The sequence below is a fragment of the Aplidium turbinatum genome, chromosome 8 (assembly GCF_918807975.1).
Source record: "Aplidium turbinatum chromosome 8, kaAplTurb1.1, whole genome shotgun sequence".
Lineage (NCBI taxonomy): Eukaryota > Metazoa > Chordata > Ascidiacea > Aplousobranchia > Polyclinidae > Aplidium > Aplidium turbinatum.
The window spans coordinates 26,516,040-26,530,008 of NC_137479.1; the positions used below are offsets into that span (position 1 = coordinate 26,516,040).

The window sequence follows — 13,969 nt, forward strand, 5'->3', positions numbered from 1 at the left end:
CCAATGTCTTATCCGCTGCGCCATCCCATGCGTCATTAGAGATGAAGCCTAAAGGAATTAGCAGTGCAGGTAGAATACATTGGAATAGAGCACACAAAATCTTGAAAACAGTAGCTGAGGACTTATAGGTCAATATAAATGATTGCGGAGATATTTATGACACGACTGAAGCTTGATTCTTGTTCTTACTACCAACATATAATAACGACTAATAATAATGGTATTATTTGGATACGGTACGTAGATTTATACAGACGTTATCTAACTGCTCAGGTCTTTTTGCGACAACATTTGTTTTCAGTTTACGATCTGAACAAGCTAATTTCCCAATTTATCCTCATTTTTAAAATAGAAAGGTAGACTATGTCTTTCGTAATGACACGACCTGAAATCGAACACAGACCTACCAGCATTACTAGAGCCGAAAAAAGAAATCACTCGGACACTACCTAACCTGGTGTCTGGTGAAACCCTTCATTATACTGTAGGTCACTTCGGTACGTTAATCAGGCTAATCAACTGTCCGTATGCAACCCACCTGCTTTAGGTAGTCTAGTTCTAGTGAGTTGCAGCAGCTGTCACGTTGATGATTTTCAACTGTTTGGGTTTGAATCTTTATCCTCGGACTGACAAAGCCTTGATAGGTTATTCCAGGTAGTTTCGCATACTTGTAGAGGCGATTGACGCAGGGCCGGTTACCGAGATTTGCAGAGTGAAGTTTTCCGATTGTTGCCGTAGAATTATTCCATTCACTAGGACTAGGTGACGCTGAATGGAGAGCAGTCATAAAAGTGCGTTGCTTAAGCGCACACCCCGAGAATCGAACTTGCGCCGCGTGATCTTGAGCCGGACGCGTAACCACTGAGGTAACGGGGCGGACAATGAAAATGAACGAACGGGCTTAGTGGCAAAGCTCTAGTAGTCAACTAGTTTGTGTTTAAGAGGCAGATGTATGCTTCTGTAGCGAAAGGGTAGATAATGTAGAAGCTAGTTTGTTGTCTTGGTCAACTCAATATATAGTGTGATGTCACACTTACTTGATATGATGCTGTTACCCACTGCACCCACTACAAATCTAAATGAAAATCTGTCTTTTGAAACTCGTTACTTAGCAAGCCCGGAATTGAACCTCTGTCACTTGATCTTATTGTGTTTCTTTTACACTTGAGCGGATGCAAATTGATTGCTTTGTTATAACACATCGTCTGCAAATGTTGAATCGATATTGAAAAGACTAATTTTACTGGCTGGTGATGTCTTGTGTAGTGAGTCGAAAAGACTTCGGCATAAAATCTTTTTTATTGAAAATGGAGACCAGATGTTCAAAACAACAACAAAAATTAGATTAAGACTATAAAATGAAAAAGTACAATTTGCAAAATTATGAGATGCAAATTACAGGCAAGTTTTATGGTCTTGTTTTAGATTTTCACAATTATCACGAAGGCGAGAAAAATCTGTCACATCATCATGCTATGTTTTCTCATTAATGATAAATAAGACGGAATTTTATTGTTTTATAAGATTTGAATTAAATTCCGAAAACTGTGCGATAACTGATATCGAAGACAGCAATTTTCGATGCTGCTTCGGCAATTTATTTATAAAAGCTTTCCTTGCACTTGACGCAAGTTTTCAAGTCACAAGGCAGAGAAAGAACTCTCAACAAGTCGGGAGTTAGTTTCAATTACAAAAGTACAGACTCAAGCCAAACGCCAGAAGGTGATGACTTCTATTTAAAAGATGCAATGCTACAATTTGAAAAATTCACTTGGCAGCTGAAGAATACCACAACCGAAGCAAAGCTATGCAAAAGAAGTAACTTCGTCCATTATAGTTTATGATTCATCCTCAAAGAAATTCAAGCTTGTGGTAAATATGCAATGCATGACAGTTAGACCTAAGCATTAACCCTGATAAAAAAAATAATTACTTAAAGTTTCGCAATCATTGTTATGTTGCTTTCATGAAGTAACGGGCTAGCGTTAAAAATGCAAACACAGGGAAACACTCAATAAAACAACAATTAAAAAACATAAATTTGACGTATAAAAGTATTATCAATATGCCAAGGGAAAACAAAAAGGAAATATTCCACAAAGCGATCGAAGATAAAGTCATGCGTAGCAACAGGAAAAAACCAACGTTACAACGATGTAACTATGATACTGACAGAGCACTACAAAAATGACTGACATGTGGCTTGTTGAAGACTTACAGTGGCCTGAAACTGAGAGTAACAATCACATAGACATCGTTTTTCAAAAACGACGTTTTGTATTTGTTACAATGATCAAACACATCTTTTAACACTTGATAAATTTGTAAGCTATGTCTTATTTTTACCCAGAACAATTAGAGTTGAAAAAACGTGGTGGTTTGAAATGACTTACATGTTTAAAACAAAATCCTGGTATTTTATGAAAACACATTCACGTCCTAGTGTATCAGGAAAAAAGAGAAATCAAACCTATTGTCTTCCTTGTGAAAGTGGAAAATCGTTGGGAGAGGCAGCAAAAACACAAAACTAAAAAAGAAAAAAGTGACAAACACATCTACACAAATGGTAAAGATTTCATCTTACAATTGCACCACGCTCGAGTTGTCTGAATCCTCTGGTTCATTTAAGAGCGGTAAGGAATCTAGTTTTCCGGTTTTACCATTTTCAACAATTTCGTCGGCCATATTGTAATCTAGTTTAAAACTAATCGGTTCTTCATAGCCGTTTGAAAGTGATTCGTTACACGACTTCTGTTGCATGGGCTCCAAAAGCTCTTCGGATGGACTAGAAATATAGTCTGTTATATGATTTACCAACTGAGAAAAACTTATTCTATCTTTAACCTGTGGATTCCAACAAGGGTACACAATTCGATGCCAGACTTCAGCAGAGCAGAAAGCTGGCTTCGTAAGTCGTGTTCCTGTTTTAAGCAAGTGATAAATTTCATGGTTAGCAACTCCAGGGTATGGATTTTGGCACAAAGTGAGTATTTCCCAAAGCGTAACACCAAACGACCACACGTCAGTCTTGGAAGTATAAATGTTATCTGATAAACTTTCCATTGCCATCCATTTGACTGGAAGCTTGGTGATATGTGTCTGACGGTAATAACTTTCCGAGTACAGGTTACGCGACAGTCCAAAGTCCGAAACTACAACTTTGAAGTTTTGTGTAAGCATGCAGTTTCTGGCAGCAAGATCTCTGTGCACAAAATTACGATCGGAGAGATATTTCATACCGTTGGCTATGTCTAAAGAAAACTTCAGTAGCTTAACAAGATTCAGTTTTTCACTGTTTCCTGACGTTCTGATTGCGAACAGATAACTTCTCAAATCGCCATTCGCCATAAAAGGAAGAACCACCAATGGTGAAACGTCATTTGAAGTTCCTCCAAACTCACTGAAATCGGACAAACATATTCCAATTAATCCCATAACATTAGGATGGTCAAGTTCTTTCATCCTTAAGCCTTCATTTACAAATTCTTCCTTTTCTGAAAATGATGTGTAATCCATTTTTATAGATTTGATAGCTACATCAATTGCTGTTTTAGAGCTATCGTTGGGTTCAATTAAGTTAAGTTTTCCTTGGTAAACAACGCCGAATTCTCCTTTTCCGAGTTCTTTTCCAACAAACAAATTTTCTTTTTCTATCAAGACACCACCGAGCTTTTCTTTCAAAAGACTTGCTGCAGAAATCGACACAATTCCAGACATGGGCGTATAAGCGTTCGAGGTCGAGTGTATTGTTGCACTGTTTCCATTGTGACATATTGGTCGATCATCGTGAACAACCCCAGTGCCCATTTTGCGGGTTCGGCATCTTTTATAAGCTAACAATCCTATACAGATGACAGCAAAAATAGCAAAAGCAATACCAATGGAAATGTCACGGGTTAAATCTGACTTGTAAATAAGAGCCGTAGGACTTTCATCGCCTAAAGTAGTTGTAAACTGTTCGCTTGTATAAGGGAAACTATAGTCACTGAGCGCAAAACGTGCATCAGAGCCTGGTCCGCAGATATCGAGAGCTGCACACGCGGACACGATAACTGTGTAGTCGACACCACTGACTACAGGAACCATCAGGTCAGGGTAATGAGCTGTCACAGAAATAATCTCCCCATCTTCAGGAGTCAGCTCCACTTTGTAAAACAATACTTCTTCTGGCAAAGAAGTCCATGATATAACAGCAATTGAATTATTTAGCAGATCACATTTTACATCCTGTACTTTCGCAGGAATAGTTGGAGCAGTTTGTTTCGTTGTAAATGCCATAGGGAAACTTGGCATTGAGTTTCCAACAACATTTGTGCAATAGATAGTGACGCTGTAGTTTGTTTTACTGTTCAAATTTATTAAGCCAACTTTTTCCAAACTGTTAGTAGTAACAGATAAAAGAAGAAAATCTAGAATATGATGATAAAAAACGTTAGCTTGGCACTGAGTGACAGGAAAGTCGTCAATATCGGAGACCGCAAAATAAACAGATGCCGAGTTCTCTTCGGATACAATTCTAGTAATTATAGGCGTCGGAGGAACCCGAAAGTTTGGAATTACAAGAGTTGTGTTGCCACTAAAAGGACCACACCCGACTGAGGTAAAGCCGCAAATTGAAAGTGAATAGTTTGAGTTTGAAGTTAGATTATAAAACTCGACGCATTCTGATGAGACGTTAAGAAATCGCGATATATCATCAGAAGCCAAATGTACAGTGTAGCCAATCAAGGTTCCGTTCACTTCAGTGCTCGGTATGCGATCCCAACAAACTGTAGTTAAGTTCTGTGCGTATTCTACTGCAACGTTTCCAGGCTCTTTGCTTGGTATGCCTTCTTTAGTGACAAAAGGATATGGCACGCTCCATTGTGAAAATCCAACCATGTTTTCACACCTTATTTTAACAGTGTATCTAGACTTCCAGTTTAAGTTATGTAAAATAACCGACAACTCTGAGGCAGCAGATCGATGGTAAGAAACAAAATTAGTTCCATCTTTTTTCCATTTCACATCACAAGACTTTAAATTAGAAGGGCTTCTCGTAAACCATTTCACAAAGGCGTTATGTACTTCTGCGCGCACCAGCAGTACAACTGGCCTTGTCGGAACAATCAATAATGTCACATTACCATAGCGGGAAGTTGCAGTGCCGAATCGGTTTCTTGCAATGCATCTGATTTTATACCACTTTATATTTCTTTCAAGCGCAATCTTGGTTTCTGGAAGTTTATCTAAATAGAAACCATCGGTACTTGGAGCTTTGACCAATGAATTAGAGTGCTGAAGACCACGTACCGAATACATGGAATATTCCCATTCTATTTCAGTAGGTCCTTTATCAGCTTCACACGGCATTCTAAGAGATTTAGTGTCCGGTCGAGCTTGCTTGTCATATGGTTCCCTCACTAAAATTGGAGGCTGATTTCCCACAATGGTCACCCTGGCTATATGTGACACTGTAGAGCTATCACGTTGAGAAAAGAAAACTTTACAACGATACAAACCCCTGTCTGTTCCAAGCAAACTGACAAATGAAAGAGTGCTGACGTGAGTCTTTAACCTATCCTGAATCACGATAGTGGATTCGCTTATTCGAGGTGCCAGTCGTTCAAAATCAATAGGGATGTTATTTTTCATCCATGTAATCTTTGTGATGCTTTCCCCAGTTACGCTACAGCGTAAATTATTGTCTTGGGAGCTGATCAACCAAGATTGGTCAGAAGGCTGTGAAGTGAATCTTGGCTTCCCTGAAAGCGCGTAATTGTAACAATGGCACAGACACATCAATATAAAATAAAATCTCATTGTGGGCTTCATTAAGAGTAAATCGAACAAATAAATCCTTATTACTTTGATTCTGAAACAAAAAGTACATAATTGCAGTAAAATAAGTTAGTGGGTTCCCCTTCTAAATCGAGAGGCATGGGTTCGATGCCATGTCTGGTCATACCAAAGACTTTTTTTAAATGCTACTGAATATTATTTCTGCTTGGCACTCAGCAAAAAAATGTATTCAGGATAATAATGTAGCTACTCGACTGCGCCTCTATGGGCCCACATCTGCACTGGCAATGTCTGCTTTGAAAAACAAAGCGCTGAAAGCAGCGCGTACCTGCGATGGATACAGCCAGGGCCGGATTAACCATTAGGCTAATAAGGCTATAGCCTTAGGCCCTGAAAAAATTCGGCTCTCAATTTTTTTAAGGTTAAATTTTTGTAAGGCTGATAGCGATACAGATCCAGTAGGCTACAGTACAGTGTTTGCTTAAAAACGAATGACCGAGTTGAGTCAATACATATGAAGAGCTCATTTCCTTAACCACGTAGGCGCCACTTTTTTTTTCCGAAATTGAGTTTAGAGCAGGGGTTGTCAACCTGGGGGTCGCAAGCCGTTTTTCGGAGAGTCATGAGGCGCTTGAAATTCCAGTGTATTCTTTTCAATTCTTTTTTGCCAGAAAAGATTAAAAACTGTGTTTTTTCGCAATCGACCATTCCTCTAGTTGAGGTTGTTATATCGTTTAAGCTTTCAAACGTTGCAAAAGGCTTTAACTATAGGAAAGCATTCGATATTTTTCACCAAGTTCTTGTAGCCTACGTTGCTTTTTGCAGACTAAAGTTAACTAGTAACCACGCTATGGCAAAAACCAAAATTATGTAGAATCCTATGCAAAATATAGATTTCTCAGTATTGTTTTCAATGGCATTGAAAAAATTGTTTGAAAGTTCTTTCAACAACAGGTGCACGCATTGACAAACTTAATACCGGTACCGTAGTTAAAATATGCAGCACTAACCAAAGTAACCATCTCACTGAAATGGATTTAAATAAATCCATAAAAGATTGCAATAAATTCAACCGGTGAAAGTGCGAAAACGTAGATTATTCTCATTTTTTTTCTCCTTATATTATCTAGCTAAGATTGATAGAAAATGGAAATAACAATCGAAAGAAATGTAATAAAAGCCTTAATAAGATCGTTTTTCGTTTCGGAAGTTTACGTTGGAATAGCAAAACTAAACATAACTGGATGTCGGCATGAATCAAATTTGGTTAAATCTTGCATTACGTAGCCTATATGCTTTTGTTGAATACTTTTATGGGGGATCGCGAGACTACATTGATTGCTCTGAGGAGGTCTCGATGGGAAAAGGTTGAAAACCCCTGGTTTAGAGTGTTATTAGGTAGAGTATTACCATAGGTGCCTACTATCCATTTCTTTCCAAAATCTTTTTCATCTGCTTCAAATTTGACAGAAAAAATTGCGTTTGTTTCCAAAACCAATTACGAGCTATTAGCCATTTTTCTGTTAGCCTATATTTATGTTATTTTGCAGTAAATAATTTGAATATTTTTTGTATCTATGCTTATTACTTTTTGTAGCTTGGTTTGCAAAATTAGGCCCTTCTCTAGTAAACAGCCTTAGGCCTACAGTACCCTTAATCCGGCCCTGGATACAGCGCTATATAAAACACAGATTGTTATTATTTTTACATCCGACTTGATTGTTGTTGTTTGTTGGCACAACTTTAATTAATTTTTATGTTAGTTTTATCTAGGATTTTTGAAACAAAAATATTTTATAATTACGAGGAAGGTTTTGCTGTGACCTAAAATCTTTGTCCTAACTTTAATTCTTTGAGTTTGAATTACAGTTTCTTTGTAACAAATTTAGCTTCAACCAAAAATTCGTTTTAAATTTAAACTTTAATCTCAATACTACTGTACAGTGTACACTTCCAGTAAAAAGTAGCTTAATGTTCAATCAACAATATGTCAGCTTCCGACAGAGTAAGTCTAGCCAAATAAGAATTTAGCCAGTTTGCTATATAGCTAAAACATAAACGTATTCTATAGAAAATGATAGATTACCGGTTCTGTAGCCCTCATTCAAACAATAATAAAACAACGTTGATTTCCAAATAAAAAAGTAGTCAGGCCTATTGTTCTAGTCCTAGTGTATTTTAACACTGTTGCAGCATCAACGCGGTCTTTGACTGTCATTCATGGTCACATCAAATTTGGAGTGCAAAGGTGTCTAACATATATGTAGCATTGACGGGAAGGATATGGGAGCATTTTTATATTCAACCCCGGCATGATTTAGGGGCCTAGAAGTTTTTAAAGGGCCTAGGAATAAAAAATAATCACATTATTTTGCTGCAATGCATTAACTTTGTAATGCACTAAATAGTCGATTTCGTTTTAGAGATAACTCCTCCTTTTGGGGTAAACTACCTCTTTTTTCATTAATCTTACTTGCTTTTGCCCTTATTAGTTATTTCTTTTCTGAATAATTTATGGGTATTGCTTTTTTAGACATATCGTGTTTAAGGGTCAGGGATTTCATTGGTACTGGGACAAAATTTATCCTTTCAACGGCCCTGGTTGTAAGTAGCCTAACTCATGTTGTCTACGGCTAATAAATAAAATCTCACACTGTGCAAAGCTGCAAATTTTATGACTTTCAGTGTAGGATTAAAGAAGCGCTAAAATAAATTAATATCTGTTCTCGGTTGTCAAAACATACTGAGAAATTTTTAAATTGAAAGTTTTTGCTACTCTCTTTTTTATGGTGACATAACAATTTATTAACAGCTTCACATTTACGCGATTTTCGCTTTCTTTCAACGCAAAACTCTGTCGTTTTGAAGATATTCTGTGCTCTTTCAGATGTAGTGTCTCAGTGAAGGATTTCTCATCAAACTGCATTCTAAGCCTATACGTCTATAGGCCAGGCCCGTAATTGCCGGGGGGGGGGCTTGGGGGGGCATAAGAGATCATTTTGGCTGGAATTACCCATGTTTTGGCTGGAATTATCTCAATCATTCAAAATTACTGCTATCTAGCACCTTGTGACTTTATAACGTATGCCGTGCCTTTTTCCAAAAAACCGCAAATTAGACTCATTGCAACTACAAATGTTATGTGCATAGCCTTTTACTTCGCAACAGCTTTTGAGCCCCCCCCCCCCCCCCAAGCTAAAATGTATAATCACGGGCCTGCTATAGGCGTAATAGCCTACGTCTAGGCGTAATAGCCTACTTTTAGCAATTACTAATATTGCAATCACTTGAAAATTCAAGATTTCTAAAAGCTCTGTACATTGGCAGAATAAGGCAAAATTATTTACTGCATGAGCCCATTAAAACTAAGTGATTGTGTCAGTTCAATGGAGTGTACTATTTTAAAGCTAGGTGTCGATGTCCTATAAAAACTCTTCAGCCAAGTTTGTTCAGCTAACAGCAAAAACCTAAACCTAAACTAGAATTAGCGTTGGCTAAATAAAATAAAACAATACTGTAAAACTACTTAAATAGTCACTATTAAAGACCTTTAAACTTTTCGTAATAAAATCTTTCAACTAAAACTAACTAACTCTTCTTGAACATCACACAAAACCTGCTGATGTAGGCTACGCATACTTTGCACGTCTACTCAGCAGTTAGCAACAAACATGCTTTCGTGGCATTTCATGCCCATGTCCATTCCTCTGCTGATTGACAAAAGTAATTTTGTCGGTTTTAACTCCCTTGGCTTAGTGTTAAAATCACGCAATCAAACTACACAATATTTTCTTGCTTATTTCGTTAAAGCATGTGAAATAGAGTCATTTTGTTGCTAACTTAATATTTACTTCTACAAGTTTGTACTTCTGTAGCCGCCTAACACCCTCAGGCTGCAAACAACGCTGGGAAACAGAAGATGGTGTGATGCAATCAGAAAGCCTGAAACCGCGTTTCGCGTTGTCACCAGCCACTAACCAAGCGAGAACTGTTGCCGTAGAAATAAATTCTTTCCATATTTTGAATTGCAAATTCTTAGTGGTCATGTCATTTTTAACATGGTTAATTTATTTTTCGCTGGTGACTAATGAGGTCTGGGGTGAATCTAGTTTTTTGACTTAAATTGAACCTTGGTGGTTAAAAGAAACATAAAAACATCACCAAATCGAGTATTAGATGCCATTATTTTCGATGAATAAAAGTTTTCGTTTTGGCGTTTGTAACACTGCTGCCTCTGCGAAACACTTTCTCCATTTTTAAAATCATTTCTATTCAACAAGCTTCATTGCTGATAGCTTTAGCCTATTTCTGTTCATAAGATTTTTGGTTTGCTTTTGAATCTTTATTCTCGTACTGATAAAGCCTTGATGGGTTATTTCTGGTTGTTTCGCATACTTGTAGAGGCTGTTGACGCAGGGCCGGTTACCGAGATTGGCAGAGTGAAGTTTTCCAATCGTTGAAGTGTTGTTGCCGGGAAATTATTCCTTTCACTAGGTGCCGCTGAATGGAAAACAGTCCTGAAATGTGTCACTCAAGGGCACACCTCGAGAGTCGAACCAGCACCGCATGATCTTGAGCGACGCCTGGCGGACAAGTATACCACCTATAGTCAATTAGTTATGTCTCTGAAGAATTTAAGAGGATGTCATGGTTCCTTTACTCTTTCGTTTGTTAATTGAACCATAAAAGTGGAACGCGCTTAGCTCTACCTTATACCAATCTATTGAACCTCAAAACACACAGAAAAGGCAAAAACAGAAATTATGGTTTCCTCAATAGATTTTACATGTGGTCTTGCTTCAACGTCGACTAAGTTATTTTCGTTTTAGAGCACGCTTTTTAATTCAAATAGCCTATTTGTGCTCATTAAGTGAACCCCAATGCCCAACACCACATTGCCTAGTAGCCTACCAATCGAATAGGTCTATTCTCTTATAAGTTTAGAACAGTGGTCACCAATCTTTTTGTAGTGCACTTTTTAAAGTATCAATCCCCCAGTTTTTTGAAGGTGTCTATCTTATGGCAGAAGTTTTTGTGATGTTAAACTTAGATGATTGAATTTTAGTGTCTTAATTTTAATACCCAATAATGTAATTTTAATCGATAGGGTTTGTTGAATTCATTGAAGGTAAAATCAATGAATTCAACAAACCCTATACAAATTTTCAAGGACTTTTTGAGGTCAGAATAAGTTGGAGAAAAGTAGGGAACCATTGACTTAGAAGATATAATGGTAGCCCATCGCATTTATGGTTATTCCTTTTTGCAACTTGTTATTTCTGATATCAACCTCAATGGTTCAGTCAATAGAACAAGCCCTTTTCCGCAATAGCTCCTCACTTCTTCTTCTTTTGTTTGAGACTATAGATCAAATCAAATTTCAGGGCAGGTGGTGGAGAGCCAGGTGAGTGTAGCTTCGTCCAGCGTTGCTATACCATGCGTTTCATTTGGTGCCTTGTAGATGGGGCATTCGAGAACGACATGGTCAGCAGTTTGTTCCTCCGCGCCGCATTCGCAGGCCGATGAGAGAGCCAGATCCCACTTGTGCATGTTGGAATGGAAGCGACCGACTCCGGTTCGGATTCTGTTGAGCTTGACCCAAGTCGGCCGAGGCAGGTCCATACCAGGGGGCGCGCCACCGGGTGGGGTATAAAACCATGTAGTTTGGTGTCGGTGGCGCACCACGCTGCATTCCAAGTGTCTTCCATGAAGTGTGCTGCGCAGATGGCATGATCGCTGAATGGATGTAGTAATTCAACAGCAGCTGGCACAAAGGGGTGTCTTGACATTAGTTGCCGGGGAGATTCCTGAGGTTGGATGTTGAGTTTTGCATGAAGCAAGTGGTTAGGATTCCCCGCCCGGCGAGCCAGGTGTATGATGGCTCCCTTTCGGCGGAGCTCAGCAGGTTAGATGCCTGCAAGGATTGGTAAATACTCTGTTGGAGTTGGGCGCAGGCATCCAGTCACAGTTCGCAATGCGTCGTTGATTGGGCTGTCGATGAGGCGGGTGTTGGCACTGCGGCACCAGGCAGGGGCGCAGTATTCAGCAGTGGAGTGAACCAAAGCCAGGGTTGCAGTGCGCAAGGTGTCAGCACCTGCGCCCCAAGTTGTGCCTGCCAAACGTCTCAGCAGGGCGACGCGAGATGTCAGCTTTTTGTGTAGTGGCTGTAAATGGTGACGGTATGTGAGTGACCTGTCAAGCGTAACCCCAAGGTATGTTGGTTCTGGGCAGGGCGGCAGAATTTTGCCGTTAACGGTCACTTTCAGGTCACGTTTTGCCTCCCTGTTGTTGAGGTGGAAGGCTGCCGTCACAGTTTTACTTTCGCTGAGCTTCAGTTTCCATTGATGAAGGTATCCACATATGGTCGTCATGTCTTGGCTCAACGTCGTTTGTTATGATTGCCAGTCTTTCGCAGAGTGCAAGATGGCCAAGTCATCAGCATATGCATATTTGTCAGATGTTGTTGATGGTAGGTCGTGCGTATAGACGTTGAAGAGGAGGGGAGCCAAGACTGATCCCTGTGGGACATCGTTTTTGAGTCGCCGCAGTCTACTTGGTTTTCCGCTTCCGGTAGGCTGGTAAAACTCCTGTTGTGGATGAGTTCCATGATCATTTTGACCATGTGCCTGTCAGGGAGTAAGCGGAGTAGCTTGTAGACTAGGCCACGGTTCCAAACAGTGTCATAGGCTGCTGTTAGGTCGATAAAAACAGCCCCCGCTTTCTTTTTTGCCGAGAAACTCTCCTCAATATCCTGAGTTAGTAGTGTGACTTGGTCTACAGTTGACCTCCCGTGTCGGAAACCAGCTTGTTCTTTCGGAAGCAGTGGGTCAGTGAGGTCCTCACTGTTCAGTAAAGATGGTTTAACGTTCGGGCTGTTCAATTTAGTATCGCATTTCATAGTTTCCCATTCGGTCTCCTTCTGTACGAGTTAGTGTGCAGAAAATGTAATGTATTTCACCAACGAGATGCCACTGTGTGCTGTAGAATGTTTACATAAACTTTTATTTGCCGTATTGTCTTTTCAAAGTCACTTCTTACAATACTGCGGACGCATTGCAAGAAGAAACTCATAAGAAAATCTTATGTTAGATGAGAAATGGAAGGCAAACGAACAGAAAGACCACAAAAAGAAAACTAGACAACATGAAGCAAGTAATAAGAATGAAATGGAATGTTAAAATTATTAACAAAAACGATAGATAGAAGAAAATGGAGGATACAGCTGATCAAGCATGGTCAATCTGCCGTAGAAGAAGAAGGAGTCACGTTTTGATTAACCACTTTAGCTGTATAAGAAAAGTGATTGATATTATTGGTTGATAAAAGATAATGGTCTGCATAAACCTTTTAGCTTGATTTTTAGGTAAGACCTAAATTTTGTACTACTTTTAAAGATATTTGTTTAGAGGGTCGGCTTACCCGGCTAAAATAGCATACCTTGATACATAGCCTACCTGTACGTAAGCCTAATGTGTAGCCTACTACTGTGCTGTACTCGGGTATTCATGTTTTTTTTAAATATTTACAAAATAGTTTAACATTCAAACGTTTTAGGCTTAACCTAAGCCCTCATCAGAAATCTGAAAATATTGATAAAATGCAATAAATTTCAACTTCTTGAAGGTAACTAGCTAACTAATTGTAAGCATCAAGAAATACGCAGCGGTTAAAAGCAATAGTGTGGAAAACAAACAGACGGACGGAAAAGAAAATTACATTAGAAAAAGGCAACCAACATGACTACAAACGAATTAGCACCACAGGGAACGTGATCCATCTAACTTAGTAAATGTTTAGTAGAATGGACGCGCCGCCAGCAAATAATTGTTTGTTTAAATTTGGGTTGTAGCGTTTGATTAATAGCGCTTCCTGAATTTTTGTGTCAAATTGGGATTTGCCTTTGCGTAAAATTTTAAATGAGTCAGCAGAGAATTTTCGATTTGTGCAAAAGGAACACTCCATAATATGGTCTTTGATGGCACTTTTCTTTAAGTCTCTAAAGTTCAAATGCTCCCGTACTCTCGTGGTCAAATGTCTGGTGGACATACCGATGTATGTCAATGCCGAATCACACGGACATGTAAAACTGTATACGACATTTGAACAGAGAGGCGAAGGCGTCTGGGACTTTAGTTGAAAATACGAACTGATTTTGAATGTTTTATAAACAGGAAAAACGTCCACATCA

At 39.0% G+C, this 13,969-nt stretch overlaps 1 protein-coding gene across 1 annotated transcript; it reads right to left on the reverse strand.

Moving 5' to 3' along the window:
• Window positions 1-1,488: 1,488 nt before the first annotated feature.
• On the reverse strand, window positions 1,489-5,781 carry LOC145776207 (tyrosine-protein kinase receptor TYRO3-like). The gene has a single exon (XM_082587608.1). The coding sequence runs from the start codon at window positions 5,779-5,781 to the stop codon at window positions 2,581-2,583; it is 3,201 nt and encodes a 1,066-aa protein (XP_082443734.1). The 3' UTR covers window positions 1,489-2,580.
• Between the last annotated feature and the right edge of the window lie 8,188 nt (window positions 5,782-13,969).

Bases quoted from the DNA above. Each gene is read 5' to 3' on its own strand.
- LOC145776207 (XM_082587608.1), bottom strand. From the start codon at position 5,781: ATGTGTCTGTGCCATTGTTACAATTACGCGCTTTCAGGGAAGCCAAGA.